The following is a 24,721-nucleotide window of genomic DNA, read 5'->3' on the forward strand; positions in this document are numbered from 1 at the left end:
GCAACGCTCCATGGAAATGAAGCATTTATTACAACCAAGCAGAGATACAGGCATCAGCTACAGGGGCAGGAGGCTCTGCTCAGAAGGAGCTGCAATGGGAAGAAGAGGAGGGACTCCTTCCTTCTCAAGTGCTCTTACAGGAGAGAGACACTCCTACCACCCCAGGCAGCACCAGGGCTGGGGTCCTGCCTTCACCAGGGGGCCTGACACCTTCACCACCACTCCCAGCTGCAGCCACCAGCCCTACCTGGAGATACAGGTCACGCTTTCTACAAAAATAACCTTCCCTCCAGGGAAAAGAAAAAAGACTGTACAGTGTACACAGCACTCCCACATGACTGTTATTGCTTAGTGTAACAGGGTCAGACGAAGGAACTTAAGGCAACAGGAATAAGTGCACTGGGTGGGCCCCCAGGCAGGATACCCCAGAGATGTGCACAGCCCAGCTGAGCCCCTCAACACCACTCATTTTCTCAGGCAGTCCTCAGTGACACCTTGGGCAGCCAGCTCTGCCAGCACATTGTCCAGGTAGTTGGGATCAGGGTAGCCGTGGCCACTCAGGTTTGTGTCCATCTCTGTTTTGTGGTGGATCTCATTCCAAACCACCGTGTTGCTCTCACCAGTGGTGCTGGAGGTGCCCACTGTGAAAATCAGGCGCCTCGCCCAGGCCACCTTCAGGAGCTCCAGGACCTGGGTGGAAAAAGAGGGGAAGGAGAAGTCAGAACTGTCCTTCAGTAGCTGAAGCCATGAAAGCTGCCTAAGTCCCTTCCAACACCAGCATGTCCCCCAGCCACTGCTCCAGTGCCCCAGTGGGAAAAACCCAGCACACAATCCCTTCTTACCTTTCTGCCTTTCTCACTGTCAGGTAGGTAGCAATAGCGAGGAAAACCTCTTGCTGTGTAAGGCATCCCTGGGTTGGGGTGCTCAGGGCCCTGCAACAGATGAAACATACTTGGCACTTTCACCCCCAGACAGCAGCAAGATTTGGGATAAGCAGGACTGTCAGATCCTCCTATCTCAAGCCAGCTCTTCATGTGAAAGCAGCAGGGCACTGCTGATTGTAGGAGGTATCACACTCCAGGTTATGTGAATTCCAGTGGGATACAGTCCCACACCACAGCTTTTCCACACGGTCTGAGGAAACCCTCAGAAGAACAGCACCTTTGGCAGGCTGCTCAGCAACAGGCTGCCTGCATACACCGTGTTGGTGCCCTGCACTTCTTTCTGTGGGAGGGAGGCTCTCACAGCTCCTGCTAGCAGGCTGCTGCTGTTCCCAGGAGCACGCCACGCTCACCTGAATGCCTCTGCTGATGTGGTACACGATCTGGATTGTCCCACAGTCCCTGTGGCCAGGGAGGGACTGGGGGAAAGTGGAGACCTCCATTTTGCCTTTGGGCTGAGTACCAGTTTTCTCCCCGTAGATGGTCTTACAGGAGGGGCACTGCAAGCTGCCGTCCTGCAGGGAGGAGAAACAGACATCTCTGCAGTGCCTCACCCAGACACAGGGCACGTGGAACCTGGGGACGATGGGCTGGCTCAGTACCTTGTTTCCACTGGAGTACATGGCCAGCACGCAGAGCATGTGGAAGGAGTGCTGGCAGCTTGTCAGGCAACCGACCATCTCTGGCTTGATTGTGCTGGATTCATAAGTGTCACTGTAACCTGAAGGAGAGGCCAGCTTCTCCATGCAGATGATACAGTCCTGGAATACAAGACAGCAAGGAGAAGGCCACCATGTAGCACCTTATGGAGCAGCTAGACAGCTTCTGTGTACACCCCACAACCCCTCACCTCATCTGGAGGAGTGCCCTTCACTGCCTCCAGGTACTTCTTCACCACTGCTTCGGGGTCGGTTGGTGATGCTGCACAAGGAGAGAGGAGAAAGACCAGAGATATCAGACATGCCATGAGGCATAGAGCTGCTGCAGGGTGACAGCAAGTAACCAGCCAGGATGCCAAGGAGAAAGGTACGGGTTAGAAAGGAGAGAAAAGGCTGCTCCAGCCAATCCACAGAAGCCCTGCAAAAATTGCCCTGCCAGGAATGGCTAGTGCTGGGACTGAGTGCTGCAGATGGGAGAATCCACAAGCTTAAAACTGTGTGCTCACAGATCCCCTATGAAGAGGGCAGGAGATGCCACGTAGCAGGGGATGTCTGCCCTGTGCAGTACACCCTGGGGAGCCACCTGTAGCTGCTGTGCTCTGGGTGTCCCCATGTACCCCAAGTAATGCCAGCCAGGTCCCAGCTGAACAACCCAACTCAACCCAAGTACGTAGTAGTCTCAGTGGGAAAGAACTCTGTCATAGGCTATTAAAGGAGAAAAGGCATTCCCACACCACTCAGCTGATAAGGAACCTTCCCAAACCATGGGTGAGACACTGCCAAACCCTGCAGCAGCCACTTGAGGAGAAACCTAGCCATGTACTAAGCAGCAGACCCTATCTTGAGTACATCAGAATTAGCCTTGCATCCTTCACACAAAACAGTGGCTTCTCTCTTGAGCTTTCACACACTCAAATCCAGTAAGACAACACAGACCACAAGATACACAAAACAAGAGAGTTTTATCATGGGTGCTCTATCTGCAGTACAAGACATTGACGCTTCTACCTGAGCACAACCCCATTCTGCCAAGAGAGGAGTATGCTTCCCAAAGCACAGCAAGCACATGCCCCATCCCCTCTGAAGTGCTACAGGATTAAGCAGCAAACATCACACAAGATCCTGACCTGCTTAGGGCCGACAGCAGCAGCTGTCACTCAGCTCCCAGCCAACCTCCTTGCTGGGAACTGCACTGCCTGGCCAGGCCTGGCTCCAGCCAGTGTGCATCACACCCATCACCAGGCCCATCACAGAGGTAGCCAGGCTCCTCAGCAGCCTGCAAAAGGAAATACCTGCACAAGAGATGTTAGGACTGCACCTGGCAGGAGGCAAAAATGGGACCTGTCACCTCCTCACCCCTCCTGCTCTGAGGGAGATGGGGGATGAGATGTACCAGCGAAGGCTGCTCTGTGGCAGCCAAATTCAAACAGATGTTGGACAGCCATGAGCACCAATGCTGTTACCCTGGGCTCACAAGGAAGCTGTACTCCCAACAGATTTGAGTCATCCCAGTGGGTTCTGTTTTCCAGATAACCACTTCTCATGGCAGAGCCAAACACTGTAAAGCAGACGGGAAGGCTTGCATGCCAAAGCCAACATGAAACTAGCAGAGACCTGGCAGGTGGCACAGACCCTGATCAGGCAGCAGACTGGCTCCTCTGAATGCCAGTGAGAGGGATAGGCAAGATGCAAACAGGAAGAATGCACCTCTTCATTGCAGAGCCAGATCCAGGGCAACACAAGAGAATGAGGCAATGAGCTAACGTGGGTGGAAAGCCATTTCGATAAGGAAGACAGATGAACTGGGTGTCTGACTCTCCAAGATGAAGACAGTCATTAAGACAAATTATTCTAAGAAGGGGATTCCTGGCCATCCTGAAACGCCTGGTATCTGGCAGTGTGAGCAGGAGGAAGCATAACTGAGCACAGAGAAAATAAGCCTGTGATGTGAGAGAATGCTCCTCTGAGTGCCAGCACTGGGCAGGAGGTGCATGGTGGCTCAGGCAGAGTGGGGCTGAGAGATTACTGCCCTGGAGCCCCTCAGCCAGGAAGGTGCTAACAGGATACACTAAGCATTAAGTCAAACGCAGGAACTTGGAAATGGCAGTTTTCTACTTCAGGAGCGTGCCAAAATTCCTTGGAAAAGCATTCCCAACAGCTGCAACAAGAAGAGCAGGAGACAAACAGGAGCCTGAGTGAGCCCCCACCTTCCAGCACTCAGGATGGGAGCTCAGCAGTGCCAGGAGCTGCTTCAAGACCTCATCCTGATCACATGGGGAGCACTGTTGTGTGGTCCTCTCTGCTGGGATCCTGCTCACACACAGTGGATCAAGACAAGCCAGCCAGAAACAAGCAAACAAGGATGTCATCTGCCTGAACTGCCTCTGCTCATCCTCAGCTCAGCCCACCACCCGCTGTCCCAGCAGAGCTCCATGCTGTCCCTGCCCCAGGCTCCAGCTGACAAACACAGGGTGGCACTTCTCACATGTGGCAGCTGGATGTGGGCTCTGGATGGTAACTGCAAGGGACTGTCACAGGGCAGCTGGAGGCTTCAGCTTCTGCTCTGCATGTTTTGGAGAGGAAATATGCACAGGGCAGGCTGCTACCCACCATAAGTCCATCCCCTTCCTTAAGTACTGATCACAGCAACTGCGTTCTCAATCCTGAGGGTCCCATGCTGCCCACTAGTGCTCCTCTATCTGGCTGGTTTTCAGGTGGATCTTTGAGGTGACCTACCTTCTCATTTTCTCTGGCTACAGGCTGGAGAAAGCACTGTCAAAAAGACACATGGACAAGGTGGTGCAGACAGCAAGGGAAATTAGCAGAGTGTGTCCCCAACCAGCAGCAGTGCCTGCCCAGAACTCGGCCCAACGCCTCAGCCCACCTGCATGACAGATTTAGCAGCTTGGGAGCTATTCACCTTGCCATGGGGCTTGCCATGCCCCAGAGCAGAACGGCAGGCAGCCCAACCAGCAGCTGTGGCATGAGCCACACATTCCCACACTGGAATCACTCACATACTGCACCATTTGCTCTACAGAAGCATTTGCTTCCAAGCCTTTATTCTAGCCATCCCCTGGAACCAAAGCCTGCTCAGGCTCCATGCTTTTCAAGATTAATAGAGGATTGGTCAATTCTTCTACTGCTGTTCACCACCAGCTGGCCTAATGCTGTGCTATGATCTCTCCAGGATGTGAAGGAACGTTTACCATGCTCTCAATTACCAAAAGGAATAACGATTTTCCTTAACGCTTCCCCTTCCTCCCCGCAGATAATAAGCCACTTGCTGAAGCGAGGGCTTTGCAAAGGCAGCATCTCACAGATGTTTCAAATCCTCACTCAGCAACCAGCTGCTTGCAGCAGCAGCACACCTCCCCCCTGTCCCCAGGAGAGCCATAGGGTGAGCAGCACACCAGCTCAGACAGGCTTTTTTCCAGCAAATGCCATGGACAGTCACCCCCCACTTGTGGCTTGGAGTTGCAGGCTAGGACTGGCAGCACTGCCTGCCCAGCACGGGGCTTCCCCAGACATGCAGTACAGCGTTGGCCTGTGCTACAGACATCACTGCCAAACAGCACCTCCATTAACGAATCCTGACTAATTAGTGCCTTTGTTGAGCATAACCCAGCTGCCCAGAAAGCTGGCTGCAATTCTGGCAGCACCACCTTACCGAGACCAGAGTGCAGGTATAGCTGCAGGGTGAAGGCATTTTTCAAAGCACCCCACCAGGGCTGTGGGGCCATAGCACAGAGCTCTCCAGAGCAGTTTTATTGCAGCAGAGCTAGCTCTGAGGCTTGGGACAGCACCACAGCAAACAGCAGGGGTAACGAGGAGCATTTACCAGCAGGGTAAGTGCTGCCACATTCCTGCTGCTGAGAGGAAGGACTGAGCGTTGCAGGAGACAGCAGGAAGGGCTCAGCAGGGGCATGCTGCACCCACCACTGCCTGCTTTGGTACCAGCTGCTGCCACTCGCACTGATGTGCCTGCACAGCTCTTGCTGGAGCTCTCAGTGACAGGACAGTTTGGAGGGGTGTGGACATACAGAAATTCAGGGCACAAAAACGGACCTCTCTCTGCCTGCTATAGCTTCAGGGTTTGTAAGAAGGAGAAGTACAGTAATGAGCACGATTTCTTTGTCAGACTGTCACTGAAGGACAGGAGTGTTGCACAGGCACTGCTTGCTTCTAGGGGGCACCAGTACCTCTTCATGCAGCAGTCATGCACTCTGCAGGTACAGCTTCCCCACACCCAGCAAAAGGGGTCCTGCTTTCTAGCTGCCTACATCTTGTTCTGGAACAGAGAGGGGCACCCCTGGATGAGCACTGGTAGCAGCAGAGCTGCCAAAGCATCTCCTCTGCAGCACATTCAGAGCACAGTGCCTGGGTCGGATCCTGCTACACCAGATGGAAGGAGCTGCACTGTACTTGTGTCACAGACCCTTCTGCTCGCATCCCCTCTCAGGCTGGAGGTTCCCTGGTCCCACCAGGTGGCATTGCTGAGCCACAGCAGGAACCTGGCAGCCACAGCTCTCCAGAGCAGCACCCACCCCACCCTATGCCATACCAACACCCAAATCCCAAGGCTAAGGGCACCTGGCTGCATGAAGGCAGCACTCAGCAGTCCCTGCCCAACCTTCAGTCAGGGTGGGAAGAAACAGCCCCTGCATGCATCACGCGTGCTCTGCTGGGTGCTGCATCAAAACCGATGGAGGAAGGTACAGAGCAGCTGTAGGAGACTTCACATCACTGCAGCCACCCCTCTGCTGAGAGGGGACTTTGTGAAGACCAGGACTGTGGCCACACCCTGCTGCAGCGTTCAGACAGCTCTGTAACACTAACCACCAGCAGCTCCACTGCTGCAGGGCACACAGAGCACACAGAGCACAGCCCCCACCCTGCGAGCAGGAATCCTGCACCAGGCCCTCCAGCTCTGCCCCTGCACAGTTCTCCTGCAGCTCTTTTCCACTCTCCCCTCCTCCTCCCACACATCCTGCTCCACATGTGCTCTCTCTCATTCCTGCCCTTTGCATCTCCTCCCTGCAGCTCTGCACATAATGCGCTCCTGCAAGACATCTCCTTCCACATTTAATGTCTGTTTAATGCCCTCCCCCTTTGGAAGGGGTTAGCCTGCACCTCCCTGCCAAGCTCCCTCACTGCATGCACTGGCTCAAAGACAGAACAGCAGCAAGCTGCAGCACAGCCAGGTGCCTCCCCACCACTGCCACGAGGCTCCTCCTGCTCCTGAGCACTGACACCTCCACGCCGGGCACCCATCTCAGGCACAGCTTTTCAGCAGGGAGAAGCTGGCTGCCCACTCCAAGACACGCTGATCCTTATGGCTCCCCTCCAAATTAAGGATATTTTATGACACCCATCCCAGCAGTTCTATGGGAATCAGACTGCACAGCAGATAGCTACAGCCCCTGAGACAGAGAGTGCAGGATGCCAGTGGCACAGAAGGGCAGGAGCCAATCCCTGGTGGCTTGTCCCTGCAGACAGCAACCCAGCCCTGCTTACCACCACACAGAGGGTTCTGCTCCTTCCTCCCAGTAAGGAGCAGAGAAAAACCCATCCCAGTTCAGCCTTGAATGTCCTACATGACTCAGGGACCTGCTCGTCTGCAAGGTCCTCCTCACCTTGTGACTCAGCTCACAAGCAGACCTTCCCTGAGACCGCACGTGGAGTACGCGGCACACCCCAAGGGTTCAGGGGAGCCTGCAGAAATCAGTCATGCACAAAGAGCAACTGCACTGCTCCAGATCCAGTGACCAACGGAAACAAGCAGAGCTTCCACAGGACAGGGTTTGCCTTCTCACCTCGTGGTACATCCTGCCAGGGACCACGCACACTGCTCCATCCTTGGCAGGATGAGCATCACGAGCCAAACCAGAAGTCAAACCAAAAAAGCCAATGGGGTTCGGGGGAAGAGAAGAGGAAAAGAAGAAGGAAGAACAAGTGCAGAGAGATAAAGAGAAGCAGATGGAAGCAAATATCAGTTTGAGCAGGAACTACCTTTCTTGGACACTTTCCTCCCCTCCTTAACTGAGCTGTGTTTTTTAGTGGCTCTATGGGTGCTGGCAGCTTGCGGCACACAGGTGAGGTGCACGGGGAGTCCAGCAGCTGACATCAGAACAGCCGTCATGCCTACAGCGGGCACAAGATCCACATGGAGGGAAACAACGGGGAAACACATTCATTAAGGAAAAAAAACCTTCAATCTTGTCAAGAAAATTAAAAAAAAATTACAGAACAAAACCAAACCCCTCGATTCATTGAACATAAAACACCTGATGGGCAGCAGGACTGGAGTCAGCACAAGGACAGGATCAGGACACCTTTGGAAGGAAGAACCTGGGCAGCAAACCAAAGCAGGGAGATGTGGGCATGCTCTGTGCCAGGGCTGAACAGGACCTTCCTCACTGCTGTGACCTTAGGGCTCCTCAGGCACTTTAAGCCTGCACGATGCAGAGCCCTGGAGGCAGCACTGACCCTGGGGGGGGGGGGGCTGGAGTTGCCTGCAATCCCAAAAGCTCCCCCGTAAAACTGAGCGCTTCCAAGGCAGAACACCCAGCCAATCTCCAGGGTGAAGCATTGCTGCTTGCACAGCCTGGCCTGCCACAGTCAAAAACCATTCATGGCTGCAGACAGACAGCAGACAACCCAGAAGTCACCTCCCACAGCTGCCCGTGCCAACCCACATCCTAACACTAAGGAAATTCTTGCCAGCATCCCCAAACCTGTGCATAGCTCATGGCCAAAGCCAAAGCTACCGAGGCTTCTGTTCTTCAAGCCCATATTCAATTGAGTTGGGAAGACAAAAGCAAATGCATGATTCAGGATGAAATAAGGTATCTCGCCCACATGGGACTGAAGATGGAGTTATGATGGGAAGCACCAGTGAACTCTGTGCAAGCAGTAAGGCTACTTCCTGCCCCAAGTACAGAGCCAGCCAAGGAACCACTGCTTGCAGGCAGAAATCCCCTGCACAAAGCCCATGTAAATGCCCCACAAGCAGAACCACTCCCCACGCAGCCCCGACTGCATCCTGCACAGCTTCACAGAAGGTCCAGGTACAATACATGCTCCACAAACTGTTCAAGTCTTCCTTGATGCAGACAGCATTTCACAAGATGGGAGATGGGACACAGTCAGCTGTTCAGGAGGACTACCCAAGGAAGAACCAGGCTGCCCCATGCACTGCATATCCCCTCCAGTGTGCACGGAAGCAGGTAACCCCAAGCCAGGAACCCTGCTAGCTGCCACCTCTGCTGACCCAGATTTACATAACCCCCTCACCACGCTACCAGCATCGGGCTGCTCTCAGCACAAGCATCAAGGGGACAGTGTGAACACCAACTGGACACTGCACCCACAAAGCTCACAGCCAGAAGAGCTTCTTGCCAGCCTCCAACTACAGACTGCAAGCCTGCTGCCTGCTCCTAGCCCCACCAGGAGTCCTTCAGCCTCCAGGACACCTTGAGCAACAGCTCAAGTGTTCCCTTAACAAAAGGTAATTGCTTTTGGAGGCAGTGAGCAAAGCTGAGCAGCTGAAGCCCAGCAGCTGCAGAGCTGCCAGCACCAGGCAGCTACTTGTGTCTCTGAGGCTGGGAATCTCAGACTGCCTCATCCCATCAGGGCCCTGAAATGCCACTCCCCAGCTGGATGCAAGGGAGAGAAGTGGTGAGGCTGTCTCAAACGCTCATTTCTCAGCATCACCATTACAGAGGCTGACATTTGATGAGAAGTCCAAAGACCAGCCGGGATTGTCACCACCCACACGCATCTGACTGATATGCAAATGCAAAATTAATGGCCTGTTGGGGAGACCAACACCGGTTTGCCAACTAACATGCAGAGCCCATTGCAAAACAAAAAAGAGCAGAGTAAAAGCAGAGGCTGGGAAGCTGATTTCAGACTCCATGTCAGAGTCCTTGAAGGACAAGCCACAGAACCTCATCTAAATTCAGTTACCCACTAACATGGCCCTTCCCACGCCTTGAACAACTTACCCAAAGTTGTCTACTCTAGGAACTCTCATTTCATGAGCTGCAAAGGCAACAACGGGTCCACATGCACACAGAGCATGGGTTCAGCATGGGACCAGGTGAGCTACCCCCAGTTCTCCCCTTAGACAATCTTAAATTAGCAAGAAAAGATAATTTTCTATTTCTACCTCCTGCTGCCCTCACAAAGATGCACAATGAACCCTCTCTTGATTTGAATCCGTAGGAGAGCATTCAGAATGGGGCTGTCCCTGTGGTCTGATGCTCTTCTGCCTCATCTCAACCACCACAGCAATTCCTCCTTCAGAGCACTGACACTGCTGGAAGTCTCAGCATCTAACAACCCTCCTACAAGTCCGGTGACAAGAGCAACCAGCAAGGCATCCCAGCCTCACGTGGCAACATGTGTACGTGCCAAGTGGGTGTGTATGTGTGCAAGAAGCACACACCCCTCCCTCTTTTCTCTTGCTCAAAGCATCCACTTGGCCACAAGCACCATGTTACAACTCCATGGGTTAAAGTGATTTCTGCTGCAGCTCTGACAACACTCACCAGCCCTTCTCAGCCTCCCATGTAAATAAGGCATTTTTGTAATATCCTGTGCAGAATATGAGCAGGGGGAAAACACCCTTACGTCATGCAGTGAGCATCAGCCACTTACTCACTGCCAGCCCAGCATACCCATCCAGTCACAGCTGCTGCCCTGCAGTTACACAGACATTAGGCTGATGAGCTTTGTTCCAGCCCTGGATTCCAGCAGGCAGAGGGGAGGAGAAAAGTTTCCCTTCTAACAGGGTGACACCTTCAAGACATCAGCACCATTAATTTGTAAGATTATATAAATCAAAGTTTTTATAGCTGATACCCTCCTGAATGCACCAGCTCTGGGAACCATGTGAATGACAAATGCTAGGCTGAACAAAAAGCCCACTTCCACCCTTAGCCTTAAATACCAGAAGGGACTTCATAGGAGCATCCAGTCCACACCCATCCCCATGGCACACAGCTAAACTATACTACTCCCAGCCGGTGCCAGTCCCCAAACACAAGCACTGCTCTTTAACAGTACTTTGGCATTGTTCTGTACTTGACAAATACTGAGAGTGGAAAGAAAGCTTAGAAGACAGATTCTTTCATACACCTCAAAATATTGATGCAGCAGAAAATAAGGAAAAAAGCTCATATAAAATGGGGTCTTGAAATCAGCTTCACAACTTCTGGGGCCTGGAGCTGTGCTGCCAGAAGCTGTGGAGCTGCAGGGTTAGGAATTCCCCACCAAAACCCCAGGCACTTATCACACCACCAAAGCCCACCTTGCACTGACAGCAGCAGGATCCCCCATTACTTGGGGATTGAGAACTTCAGATTTCTCCCCTCCCTGGCCCCTCAGACATCAAGAGCATCCTAAGTCTGACCATAGCCATGGGCTACAGAGACAGAGGTCACAGAGGAGATGCTTGCCTTGTGGCTGCTCCTGCAGCAACCACTCAGCCCAGCCCACACCACACCCTGCAGCCACTCAGACCTCCTACCCACTGCCTCCTGTGGGAGAAGACCTTTCAAATTAGCAAGGGACAACTTACATGTAGAACAAGGTCATGGTTAGCACTATTAACACAGCCTAGATTCAGTGAGGCTTATCAGTTCTTTGCTGTATTTACCCTTATGTGACTAAGTAACTAATTACAGTCAGTGCTAATAGCCAGGGGATGAAACTCAAAGCTCTCACAGTGAGCCCTGCTCACAGGTCATCCTCTCAGACAAGGCAGCTCTACTCTATGCCTCATTTCCACAAAGCCCAATTTGTTAACAGGGAGCTGGAGGGGCTGCACGCTGTCAGCACACTCTGTATTTCACTTTATATGGTGCCCATTTGGCTCTGGAGATCTGCAAGGCACAATCCTCACCATGGAGTTAACACTAGGTAACTAGAAACACCAATGCTAGGGGATCAACAGAGGAAAACCCACAATAACCTGCTCCCAGCAGGCACTGCCACACCGCAGCCAACCAAGGCAGAGCACCACCAAGTTTTGGCACTCAGATTTGAAGCACTCTGAAGGCATGAGCTGCCATTTTCAAGGCAACACCATTTCATCTTTCACAGGCAAATCTACTCTGAAAAGCAGCACTGCAAACTGGCACTTTTATCCCTCTCAGATGCACTTCTTGGGTATATTTAGGATCAGATTCACAGGTTTCAATGATAACAAGCCAGCCTGCACTGCGTTGCCACAGGAGACAGCATCGGATTTGTTTCTTCATCTCCCTAAGGCAGGGCATTACAACCACTTTTAAAGCTAACGACCACCTGAGCCTCTGTAATAAAAACATACAAAATAACACCAAGCAGCAGCCTGCACTGCAGCCGTCCTCCTCAAAGGAAGGAAGAAAATACAAGCAGCAACAGGCAGCCAGCATACAGCCCAGCTCGAGTGCTCCTCCATAGCTGAAAATCTAGCACCCAATCCCTAAAGACGCCCACTTGTTCTGATAGCCTGTTTCTAAAACACAATTCAGAAGCAGAGCTTCTACGATGAATCCACAGTGCTCACTCACTCTGCCCCAAAACTGACTGCACACCAGCTAGCATCTTGCTCTGGCATTAGAAAGTGCTGATCCATACTGACCAGCACTAAACTTTCCTCACAGCTGCGACAGGAACAAAGCCTGACAACAAGCTCCACTAAGTAAAAGCAATTACTAAGGTCCAGCCTTCCTATTCTCTCCCAAGCCTACTCTTTCTGCTGTTTGGTTTTTAAGACTAGAGCATCTTTGCTATTAAACACAATTCAGAGTTTCCATAAAAGCTAAAAAAGTGCCAAAAGAAGCGCTCACTCACATAACCCAAGGAACAAAGGGGATAAAGCAGAACAAGATCGTTACCTGCCAAGGCTTGGTTCAGTTTGCTGGGCTTGGACATCCTGAATGGGAGGTTGAGAGAGCTGGAAAAAGAACAAGAAAAATATAACATTGCAAATAGGCAGTCAGGTAAGTAGGAGCTAACTGAGCAGCACACAGCCCTGGCTATTTTAACAGGCTCCAATTACCCAGGTGAACCTCACTTGGGACCACCCACCCATCCCACTTGCCCAGCAGCTATACTTAAGGAGCCCACCCCTTTATAAAGTAGGTTTGATGCTTGCTGTTTGTCTTTGAGGGTACTGTGAAGTACATGCATAGGGGAAGAAAAAATTTTCAGAGGTTTAGGAGAGTTTGACACCTGTTTTACCTTAGAAGCAAAGAGGAGGTAGACACCAAGTGTCTGTTTTAGGTTCCTAGCTTTGGTTTGGTAGCACTCAGCTGGCAGCAGGAGGTGGAAAAGGGGGCAGCGTGAAAGCCAATGAGAGGGTTGCTAGGAGCAAGCTGAACCCCAGCTTGAAATCCACCATGCAGGCACCTATGGGCTTTGCCTTAGGTGGCACGCAGGCACGGCAGCTCACGTGCAGCATTTTCAGCCACTACACAGGGCATGGCATCCAGATGACCGCCTCCCCAAGCCAGCCCAAGCTACATCACACCTGGTCACCACCTTAGGAAGGCTGTTATCAAGTTCCCAAAGCCATCCTTCTATCTCTGAGAACCCTGTTCTCTCCAGCTGGGATGCACAACCTGCTGCTGTGCTCAATACAGCACTGCAGGCAGTGGTCCCTCTCTGCAGCCCAGCCAAGATCCAGCAGTGACACACGCCTACCTCACGTTCTTGCAGCAGTGACACATCCCCATCTTGCTGTTTTGGAGCAGGTTCCTGTATGTGCTGAGCCCCTGAGGGAACCTCTGGGTCTCAGTGTGGTGCTGGCAGCCTCCAGACCTTTAAAGGGTCCTCCACACTGCAGAGGTTCCCTTCCTTTTCTGACTGTGTTTTCCCCTCTGTTGCCCCCGATGTTGCAACGTTTTCAAGTGATGCAACTGACTGTTCCCACTGCAGCCTAGTTCAAACCCTTCTGACCACAGTGGAAATCCTCTTTTCAACTTCTAAGGGCTTTGAGTCAGCTGCTGTGAGCCCTCTTTTTGACTTCTTTAAGAAGTTTTGCTCCTTCATCACAGTTCCTTCTCACTTATTTGTCTTCCCAACGCTCCCCCATCTCCTCCCACCAGAACGCAGCACAGGAGGCACTGTGGCATCCATTCCTGCTCTGTGACACCAGGGAGCTTTGTGCCCAAAGTGCTGCAGCCACCTGTGTGCTTCCACCTCCCTTCCCCATGGCAAGGAAAAACACAGCAGAGCTGAGGATTCAGGGAAACCCTGAGCTGATCTGGGAAGGGGATGACTTTGGGAAGCACGTTGGGAAGATGGGCAGAGGGATTTTTTCTTTTCTTTCCTGTGTTGCAAGGTCCAGTCAAGTCACCCAGGAGCCAGAAGTTAAGTGAGGAGAGCACTCAGAGCGCACAGAAAAGGCAAAGTGTGTTAGCTTTGACTGCAGGAAGGCTTTAAGCTAACTGAACTGATGATGTAGAAACCAAATAATTTTTATTTCCTGTGGGCTATGAACACGCAGACACAGTTGGAAACAGGACGTGCTAACCTATCCATGTGAACACGTGGCTGCCACGTGCAGAAATCTGCAGAAATCCCAGACATGAGCGGATGAAACCAAGGGAAATTCACACTGCTCTGTGCTGCCTGTGCCACAACTCTGCCTGGGCAGCTCCACAGCTGCACTGCATAGGAGGAAGTGTTGCCATGCTGAAAAAGGTGCAGAAATGCAACTCTGAGCTTACGCTGGGCCTGAGGTGTTGGTTGCTGGTTTTTTTTTTTGGAGGAGGAAGGGGTAACAAAGGATATTGCTATTGCTGTGCCTCCAGCAGGCTCGCCTGTTCCCACACCCCTGCTGCCCAGAGATTCCCAGCTGTTGCCTGCATCTCTCAGCCAAATCTCAGGCTGTGCCTGCAGCAGCTGAAAGTCAGTACCTGAAATCTCTGAGTGCTCCCTGGTCCACACCTCCTAAGCACACGGGAGAGATCCGGGGCCTCAGCAAAGGATGCTTCCCAGCGTGGCAGCACGGAAAGCTGCTGGAGGCAGTGCTGCTTTCTGTTCTACACACACAGCCCTTGCCACAGCACTCTCCATCTGTGGCTTTCAGTGTAGTTTGCAAGGAGGCAGGATTTGCTATATTTACTGCACCGGAGGAAACGAAGGCACCAAGAAGCAAAATAACCTGCCCACATTTATTTCATACATCAAGGCAGAGCCAAGAATATTAACATCTACTTATGGCTTGGTTTGCTCCAGCCAACACTCTCTCTTGTGCTTTCCACAGACTGCAGCATGCAGTGCTTGAGCTCCACCCTGGCCTCCATCCCTGCAGCAAGCAGGAAACGTTCCCCTGCCACTGATACCACAAAGGCTGCGATGTGCCTGTGCTACCAACAGCCTGCACTGGGGCAAGCCCTGCCTGTGTATTGGGAATAGCTGTCACTGCCACACAAGGAGCAGGGCAGCTCTCCAGGATGAACTACACCTTTTCTCAGCCCTGTAAGAGAGAGGATTTCTTCAGTGCTGCCATTTTCAGCTTTGTTTCCTACAAAATTGGGTGTGTATAACTGAGTGTACATGACTGCACTGTATTTCAGTCTCCAGTAGCTTTTGAGTTGCCAGTTACCACTCAGCTCCAGTGAGCTGGAGGCTGGGACTCCCTGCAAGCTTTGTAAACGCCTGCCAGGGGTGTGTGCTTCAGGGCCAAAGGCTGTACAGTGCACACAACACAACCTTTATTAGACATCAGAGAATCCCTCAGGGCCACCACTCCCTTTCCTGCAGCACACACTGCTCTGTCACAGGCAGCACAGCCCTGTTTGCTGGTGGGTGTTTGTGCCCACAGAGAAGGAGCAGCCAAAGGAGGAACTGCATGGTGCAGCTAAGACAATCAAAGACAGACACACACAAGCCCTTCCTGGGATAACGAGCACAGCATAATTAGCACCTCATCTTTGCAGCCACAAAAGCCCCACTATTCAGTGATGCAGCAGTGAGGAGCAGCGGAAGAGGAACGAACCCACAGAGCTAAGCTGAGGGGAAAGATAGGGAAGGCAGTGGATACAATAACTGAGGAATGCTGTGGGCTTAGGAATTAAATGAAACACATTGTTAGAGCATGCTGCTCAGGTTTCCTTTAATTCGCAGAAATGAGGGTATTTTCTGCTGGAACATGGGCTTCATGAGCCTGGGAACATAACTCCAGCCAAGAGCAATTACCCCAACCCTGCACTATTTCCAACAGCACATGGGAAAGAAGGGGAAAAGCCATCCTAGGCTGTCAGCTGGTATTGAAAGAGGCCCTTTCAAGTGCTAAACTGCAGTGGAAGACAGATTGCCCCATGTGCATTTATCTGTCTGGCCAGGGGAAAGCACAGAGCCCTTGGAAAGGTAATCCCAAAGGACTCTGAACACCTCCAAGGACAGAGGCTCAGAAAGTGAGCAAGACTTAAATCTTGCTTAAGATACAAACTTTAAAACTCCCTGAAATTGCACAGAGCACAGCATGCTTTCTCTGCCCTTCTGATCTCTTATCCTTTACCTGAGCTGGCATGGACAGGTAAATCAGCTCTGTCAGGTTTGTCTCTAATTGCTTAGATGCTCACAGTGATGCTTGAGATTATTTACAGTGCAGCATACATACTGCTCTAAACACTGACAGCAGCTCACAAACCAAGGGAGCCCTTACTCAGCCCTCAGTTTAATGTGACTGCAGCTGGAAGATGCTCAGTGCATGTATTAGCACCAGCTCTTGGAAATAAGACAGGCCACAGAAGACCATCTTAGAAAGCATCTTGTGTGCAGTGAGAGCTAGGACCCTGAAAAACCAATCTGTGACTATCTTGCTTGGTCTGGGTTTCATAGAGACCAGTCATGCAAGAAGACAGAGGGAAGTTGTTAAGATGTTGATCACTGGAATAGGTTCCCCAGGGAAGTGGTTGAGTCACCATCCCTGGATGTGTTTTAAAACCATTTGGATGCGGTGCTCTGGGACATGATTTAGTGGAGGGCTGTTAGAGTTAGGGCAGTATGGTTAGGTCGTGGCTGGACTCAATGATCTTTAAGGTCTTTTCCAACCTGAGAGATTCTATGATTCAAAGTGCTCCACTTTGTAAGGAAGACACTAACCCTGCCTCCTCCAGCCCCAGGGACAACTGACTGCAGCTAAGCCAAGCAGTTTGTGCCAGGGAGAGAAGAGGACAGCATGGTGAGCCCACAGGATGCTGCTTTCCGTTCAGCCTTTAGCACCTGCAAGGCTTGAGGAGAATGGAAGCATATTTCAAATTTAAACTGAAGCACTCCTAACACTTCTTTTCATTCACTTGGTCATCCCCTTCAAAATGCCACCTTACATTTCTTCATGCTTGCAGTACCTCAACCTGAGCACTTCCTCCAGTGGTTCAAGGAGGCTCTCCTGGTTGACAGGGATGATATTTTACGTGAGGAAAAAAAAAAAAGGGGGGAGGGGGGGACAAGCAAAAGAGAAGCCTCCTTATCCATCAGACACCAAAAGCCTGCCTCCTTTTAGGGAGAAAAGCTTAGTGAAGAGAGGCTCCTAAACAACGGAGACCTGAGGTCTCTGGGACACACACAGTGTTTGAAGGTGAGCTGGGGTCTGTACCTGACTCCGTTCGATGTGGACAGTCCTGTGCTGGGCCCCACAGCACCTCCAGCCTGGGGCAAAGCCCAGCTGCTCTGTGCATTGAGTCGCGGCGCTGACCTCGCTCCAGACAAAGTGGGTTTGTTATAGGGCACAAAGCCGACACCAGAAGAACTCACTGACGTTGTCCTGCCGGAAACCTGAGGTGCAGAGGAGGAGTTGGGGAAGTTTATCATGGAGTGCCGGTACCGCGTGGTGATGGGGCCAGTGCCCCCGTTCAGCCAGCACTGCTGGCACGAGCAGCCTGTCCCCGTGTGAAGGGGAGCCAAGGCGGCCGTCACCGGGTACGGAGAGTCCAACCGCCTCCGAACTCTGCGGCAGAACCTCGTGCTCTTGTTGGTCTGCACTTGAGCCACCACGTCGACCTCGTAGTTGTAGCCTAAGTGTCCGAGGTCCACCCGCTGGTGGCTGGCGGCGTGGGCTTGCTCCAGGAGCACGCAGACGTTCATCTCGTAGGGGGACCAGCCGTCTTCATCATTCTGCCACTCCCAGACGATGCCCTGCCCGGCTGCGGAGTCCTTGGGAAAGAGGTGCCTGCGGACCGCCCGCATCGTCCCTGGAAGGAAAGAGGGGGGGAAAAATGGTGCTTGGAGATCAGAGGAGCAGACCTGCCTCAGTGACCTCTTTCTACACTGATCTGCGGTGTTTAATGAAGAGCTTTCTCATCCTGACACGGGTGGTTTTGCTCACGGAGCTCAGTGAAACAGAACACCTCGGAGATCCCTGTCCCCCAGCCAAATCTGATTGTGGGCTGGCAATAGGTTCAAAAGCTGCTGGAAGGAAGGGTGGGAAGGGAGAGAAGGAAGGAGGAGGCAGGGACTGACACACCCAGGAACAAAGGTGCAGCAATTGCAGATGCCTCGTTGCAGTTAAAAAAATAAATCAGTGTGAGGCACAAATCTGATAAAAACCTCCCACAGCCTCAACAACAGAGTGACTATAGAGACACAGCACCTTCAGAAAGCACTGCTGGGGCTGAAGGCACACTTCCCTCTGCTGCACAAAGGCCTGGGCAACTGTCCTCCCATGTGAGAAGGAGTCCCACGAGGGCAGGACAAGGAATTCTGAGAGGGGAGGACAGGTCCAGCTTCTCTCAGCTCCTGGCTGCTGCAAGACCAGCAAGGAAAACCAGCAAAGAACCAGCAGAGAACAGCTGTTCACATAAATGAAGAGCAATGAAAGCAGACATGCTGCTGTTGCAAGGCTGCTTGACAGCATCAGCAGGAGCTCAAAGCCCCCAGAAGCCATGCTCTCCGAGGGGACCTCACTCAGCTGCTTTTCTTAAAGCAAAGTACCTCCTGAGAAGGAAGTGAGCCACCCAACAGGACAGAGGCTTGAACCTCTGCACAAATAGGCTCCTGCAACTGGGACAGAGCTGTTCCCAGTGGGGAAAAAACCTCAGCAGCCCACTGTGCTAAGAGAAGCTGGGAATACCCCGGGGCAAGTCTGGGAATGCAGGCAGGTGGTGGGGAACAGGAATGCAAAGAGCCATTAACACAAAGGAGGAGTTCAGAGAACAGCACCAAGAGGAAAAAAAAAAAACAAAAACCCAAACCAACAAAGCCTCTAAAGGGGTTGCCAGGGCTGTGACCCTGAACTTCAGGAAAGAGGTGAAAGAGCACATCAACAAACAAGTACTTGCACTTCAGCCCTGCTGAGAACTGCCCCAGGATGTTCTTGTGGCTCTGTGGGACTCCACACTGCCTGCACCAGAGGGCAGCCAGTGCTGCAGCTCTGCCAGCAGCATGGAAGTCCTAACTCTGCTCCTACCGCACTCCAGGCTGCTTTGTGAGCAGCACTGGTCGTTTCTGCTGAGTGCTTTGGTAGCCAGCCCATGAGATGCTGTGAAATCCCATACGTGCCCTGTAGGACCCAGGGCTGGACCCTGACAGCTCAGCCAAAAAACCCAAAGACTCTTGTGGGATAAGGCCTTGCTCTGGTGGCAAAAGCCAGGGTGGAAGGTGTGAGCAGAACCAAGGTGACCTTCCCCAGCCAGGAACCAGTGGAAAGCAGAAAACACGGCCAAGAGCACACTCAAGCAACCCCTGCTCTTATTCAGCAACCAACTCCTGCCAGGCTTTAGAAGCACACAGACTGAGTGCACAAATCTATGGTCTCAACAGGCACCAGGGAAGATGTGAGCAGAGGGGAGAAGATGAGATTGGATTGGGACCGATATGGTGAGAGAAGCACTGCATTCAGAGATGGATGCTGGGAACCTGCTGCCAGCAGAGAGGAGACTAGCACGAGTAAAGGAAGGTGTTGGAAAGCCCAGCAGGACACATGGGTAAGAAATAAGCAAGGCAATCCCTGCTCCAATGCCAGGTCAGAAGCTAAAAGCAGCATAAGGAAGACTTCAGGTGTTTGCAAGTGACCTGCAGTTTTAAGGTCCCTGAACTGCAGTGGGGAGAGGAGCTTTTAAGAGTCAGCAACAAGTGAAAGGACATGCTTCTTGGAAAAGGTCTCCCTTTCCCCAGGCTGGCAGGGAAGCTGGCATTCGTCTCCTGGGTGGGCAAACAGCTGTGGCAAGAGGAAAACTCCTGCTGCTGCCTCACATTTATTCCCAGCTAATCTGCCCAAAGCAGCAGCTGAAGCCTGTGGCTAATCCTGCCCACAAGATCCCCCTGCACAGCTGTCACTCCCCGTTGGTGAGGATGCTAGTCCTGTTAACACTGGCTTCCTGTTATTCTCCCTGGCTTCCTTTGAAGAGCTATTTGTCTGTCTAATAGCTAATGAGCAGAATACAACAGCCTATTTTTTGCTCTGTTTAAAGATTTTTCATGGGGATGTTTCCTGCAGAGATTCTTTTCTCCAGCACATGACAAAGGTCAGCTGGCTGCTTGCTTAGAAAGGTTCGTGTTTAAGGCAGAGCCCTGCAGAGAGAAAGTCTTCCTTAGGAGTGAGCCACAAAAAGGGGATATGAGAGCATTCTCAACAGTCACACTGAAGAGCACATAGGAACAGTTACCCACGGAGGGAGGCTCACAGACCTGGCTGCTCAGATCAGCATCCGTCCAAAGCAGTGGGAAACACTGCAGGAGAGCTACAAAGTAGAACGAGTCTTTCTGTTGTTAAAAGACTCATCCACAGAAAGAGGAGATCACACCATCCAGCATCATTACCAAACCTGTACTGTGCTGTTTCCCTGAGATGACTAAATCCACATCATCCTGCAGTGGACATAGCTAGATGCTCTGAGGTCTTTCACAAGAAATACAAGACACCCGCACATGTGAAGAAGGATGCCGAGGTGCTGGATGGAGCACCAGCTGCAAGGCTCCTGCACAAGTGAAGAAAGCAAGATACAGCTGCTGGTGCCAGCTGAGGTGGTGTGTGCAGTGTTGCTTGAAGCCATAGCCTTCAACAGGGCTTCCAGGCCACGCTGAGCCAATGCTGCCAGTGCTCAAGACCCTTCTAGGGAAAACTCATCTCAAGGTCACCAGTAAGCACTAAGAAGTCAGAACAAAAACACGGATGCAGCTGTGATGAGCACTCACCACTCCAACCACTTCCCCTTCCTGTAGGAATTGTCTCATTTTGCAGCTGATTCAAGACACTGCTCACTTCTTGCTTCAGCTGGCAAGAACCCAGTACACTGCCCAACACTAAAGCCTGGTGTGAGGATCAGGCAGCGTGCTAAACATGACTATGGCAAGGAAAAAGGTGTTGGCAAAGGGGAAACTGATGCACGGAGCATTTTTTGTTCTTTTAGGGGTGTGTAATGTGGAATCTCCCTGGATTTTCTGGAGATGAGAGCACACATTCCATCCCTGCTTTCTGAGCTACAGCTGCTCAGCATATCTGGAGCAAAAGAGGCAGAAGCTGTATCAGCACGTTCTGAGCTGGTAGCCCCACTGACCTCAGAAAGTCAATCTGAGAATGACAATTAGGCCTCAGCCCTGTAATTAGGAGCCGTCCTTCCTCCCTGGGATAAAGCAAGCTAGCCTGGGACAGCAGCACTGGGGGACTATTCTGTGTGTACATTATGTTGTTCTGCTGGGGGCAGCATGCTTTCACAGAGCAGATTGCACAGGATGGCATGCCAAAGTAAAGCAGCTGGCATGCCCTTTGCAGAGGGAGCAAGGGATCCAGATGGGAGGGTTTCAATTGCAAAAAGGCCTTTTTGTGGGACTGGTGTTGAATGGATGCAGGCTGAAGGGGCAGGCAGAAAGTTTCCAGCTCTGCGGGGTCTAGCTCACGAGCTCCACAGCTCTCGTGATGAGGCTCCTCTCGCTCTGTCTGCCTGGCACAGCCCTGCAGATTCACACCAGCCAGCACTGATTTGCTCACATGCTAACATACCAGGTGGCACACAGCATCAGGAGAGAAGACACAGCACACGCCAAGTAACAACAGTGGCAGCAGAGCTTTGCAGGGCTCTCTCTAAGCACACAAGTAGGCTAACCAAAATGCTGGCATGAGAAGGGAGCTCCCTTACCTGTATCCTGCCGGAACTGTGTCATGCTTGGGATGTCGATGACATAGGGGGCCAAGACAGCATCTGCATGTCCCAAAGGGATGCTGCTGGCAAGTCCTGATCCTGAACGCCGCCCCTTCTGCTGAGAGTCCTGGAAAGCCTGCTCAATGTAGCAGCACACGTTCACTCGGTATGGCCTCCACTGGCCAAATTCGTCCTGCCATTCCCACACCACCACTGCTGGGGAGTTGCCGTGCCCTGGGATGGAGGCAGGGGCTCCAGAGGGCCCAGTCGAGCTGCTTCCTGCTCCTTGAGCTGCTGCCATGGTCTTCCCTGAGGTCTGGGCACGTGGAGATCACAGGCAGCAGCTGTGCTGGCTGGCTTTACACCATCTTCTGGGGAACCTGAGCACACAAGAGCTGAGAATGATGCCCCCAAACCACCACCACCCTGAAGACAACACATCAACAAAGTCAGCCTTTCACAGAAGATGCTCACTGTGCATTTAGGAGAATACAGAAAAGCAGATCAGTTGAGAGCAAATGAAGCACCACCACCTACATCATGCCAGTGCAACTCCTCTTGCAAATTTGGAGCAAGGGCCTTCTGAGAAGACTCTGCTTCCTACCCCAGACACCTCCAGAGTCTGCAGACCTATGCAAAACGTGCTGCTGATCTGCGTTAAGCTTATCCATCAGCCCTGAGCCAAGCTCAGACCCAAGAAGTATGCCAAGCCCTGCACTTGTGTACACTGATGATTTGGCTGCGCAAACAGTTCCTGGAACCCTGCTCTGCTCAAACTCCAGGGCTACAATGCCAGCTCTGACTGGGGGATTCAAGGAAGAATATTCAGAGCAGAAGCTGTGGAGTAAGATAAGTGACATGAGAAAGGAAAGCTGAGAACCAAGAACGCCTCCAGGAGAGAACAGAAGTTAAGTGAGATGCAAGATTGCAGCATGATTAACAGTCCTGATTGGAGGAAGAGCACGTGGCTTCAAATGACTTGTGACTGATTGGATGCATGCAGGGTTAAGGAGCAGACCAGGGGTGACTTCGTGGAATGTTTTGTTGACACATTAAAGTGGGGTTGGAAAGTTACAGGGGTGAATATGGGAACGTATATAAGGGATGTGTGAACAACCCAAATTGTTTCTTGCAGGTTCTGACATCTGAGTTTGTGCCCTCAGAAGCTGCATCTGAACACTCCATTTTCATTCAGGATCAGTCCCTTGACTCCTTCAGTGCAGCATTACACATGTGAAGAAAGCCAGAAGAGGCTCCTTGGTACAAAACAGACAGGAACTCCTGGAAAGAGGCAGCGGAGGGCCACAAAGGTGATGGAGGGCGTGGAGCACCTCCTTATGAGGAGAGGCTGAGAGATGTGGGGCTGTTCAGCCCTAAGAAAAGAAGACTCAGAGGGGATGTGATCCACGTCTATCAATATGTGAGGAGCGGGAGGCGAAGGGATGGGGCCAGACTCTTCTCAGCAGTGTGTGGTGACAGGACAAGGGGAAACAGCCACAAACTGAAGCGTAGGAAGTTCTGCACCAATGTGCCTGAGAGCTTCTCCACAGTGCAGTGATGGAGCACTGGAGCTGCACTGAGAGGTGGTGGGGTCTCCTTCTCTGGAGACATTCAAGACCCTCCTGGATGCCTACCTGTGCAACCTGGGCTGGGAGCTGCTTTGGCAGGGAAGTTGGACTCGATGATCTCTGGAGGTCCCTTCCAACCCCAACAATTCTGTGATTCTTTTATGCATGAGAGCCAGCAAAGCACAGAAATAAATTTGTTAGGCTTGTGCTGAGAGAAGAACCGTGAGGAACAGGTATGAAAGTAGGAGGAGGAACAGAGGGGACAGTGAACAGCCTGTGCTGAGGACAGGATCACAGCACACTTCCCTACAGCTTCTGGGGATAGAAAACAAGGAATATCTTCAAGCAAGGAACAGTTTGCATCACCATCAACTCAAGCCAGATGCGGAATGCCGTTCTGAAATGATTTGGAGAAGAACAAAGAATAGGGTAGGAGCCTTAAGACATCCAGATAAAGACATAAAGGGCAGCAACTGAAGTCTAACAACTCACAGAGCAGAGACAGAATCCAGACAAAAGATTGCCAATGGTCTTAGCCCCCAAGAAATATCAAACAGCAAACCCAAAGCTGTCATCACGTGGTGTCATCCACAGCAGTGGGGACAGACAAGTCATTAGAAAACACGAGCAGAATGAAAATGCTGCTAAGACACAGCTATACATGTATGTATGGTTTCATAGGCAGTGCTCTGCATGCTGTCACAGGGCTGCAATAACCCACCCAGCTGGCCAGGCACCAGGACCTCCTAGGTGAGGAGGAGGAAAAGAGGGACTGACAGGTGACAGCTCGCTTACAAAGGATGACCACTCACTTCACAAAGTGGTGCTGGTTATGCTAACAGCACTACCAAGTGTTAGGAGCAGGGATACTGATCACACACGGTCACCAAGCTGTGTCCAAGAGGCAGATTACTGATAGCTGGCATTCCTCTGCTGCTGTGTCACTGCAAGAAATTCTGTCCAGACCATCTGGATACGTCTGTCTTGTGCCTGAATGCCAGGCAGAGCACTTGGAGATCTCCATGGCAATGCTGGCGAGCAGCTGGCCACAAGAACACGGGCGTGAATGAACAAAATTCATTTGGGTTTAAAAATAAAGTCACCTTCTCCCTCCTAAGGTCTCACGTTGTTGATTGCTCACTTAACTCTAGTCAATAAGGAGCTATGAGCTTTCTTCCTGCCAAGTGGAAAAGTTCAGGCCTCCCGAGAGGCAGTGAAGCTGTGGGTGGCTTCCACTGGAGGATGCCATCTGCATAGAGAATGACATCGCTGCCGGATGGGGGAAGAGCCCACGCTCCACACAGCGTCCCATCCATCCTGCTCGTGTGGCTTGCTAGCTTAAAAAAGAAAAAGAGTTAAAGAAAAAAAAAAGAAAAAAGAAATCGAGCCCAGAACAGACTCACCCACGTGTCTGAATTGATGAGATGAAAGCAACACTTCCCCAGGAATGCAGAAATGACAAAGTGCTCTGG

General features: G+C 51.8%; 1 protein-coding gene across 2 annotated transcripts; it reads right to left on the minus strand.

Annotated features, from left to right (window-relative positions):
- Nucleotides 1–6: 6 nt before the first annotated feature.
- On the minus strand, nt 7–24,721 carry DTX2 (deltex E3 ubiquitin ligase 2). 2 transcript variants are annotated; one of them, XM_065731765.1, is made up of 10 exons: nt 24,653–24,721; nt 21,679–22,061; nt 17,202–17,796; nt 12,490–12,548; nt 7,613–7,744; nt 1,792–1,862; nt 1,544–1,702; nt 1,295–1,456; nt 843–932; nt 7–690 (listed from the first exon to the last, which is right to left on the minus strand). In XM_065731765.1, exons 2-10 carry the CDS (start codon nt 21,980–21,982, stop codon nt 466–468), a joined length of 1,797 nt encoding a protein of 598 aa, XP_065587837.1. In that variant the 5' UTR covers nt 21,983–22,061; nt 24,653–24,721; the 3' UTR covers nt 7–465. The 2 variants fall into 2 exon arrangements, with proteins under 2 accessions (XP_065587837.1, XP_065587838.1); XM_065731766.1 differs by lacking the exons at nt 7,613–7,744; nt 24,653–24,721 and having other exon boundaries at nt 21,679–22,542.

The sequence above is a fragment of the Cyrtonyx montezumae genome, unplaced genomic scaffold (assembly GCF_038088225.1).
Source record: "Cyrtonyx montezumae isolate F1298 unplaced genomic scaffold, pur_monq_1.0 scaffold_15, whole genome shotgun sequence".
NCBI classification, from domain to species: domain Eukaryota; kingdom Metazoa; phylum Chordata; class Aves; order Galliformes; family Odontophoridae; genus Cyrtonyx; species Cyrtonyx montezumae.

What these genes read in the sequence shown, in the direction of transcription:
- DTX2 (XM_065731765.1), bottom strand. Translation starts at nt 21,982, where the DNA reads ATGGCAGCAGCTCAAGGAGCAGGAAGCAGCTCGACTGGGCCCTCTGGA. An exon ending in ACAGTTCCGGCAGGATACAG is followed by an intron (nt 17,797 to 21,678) that starts GTAAGGGAGCTC and finishes CTTTCCTTCCAG; the next exon opens with GGACGATGCGGGCGGTCCGC. An exon ending in AGGGCACTCCTCCAGATGAG is followed by an intron (nt 1,703 to 1,791) that starts GTGAGGGGTTGT and finishes CTTGTATTCCAG; the next exon opens with GACTGTATCATCTGCATGGA.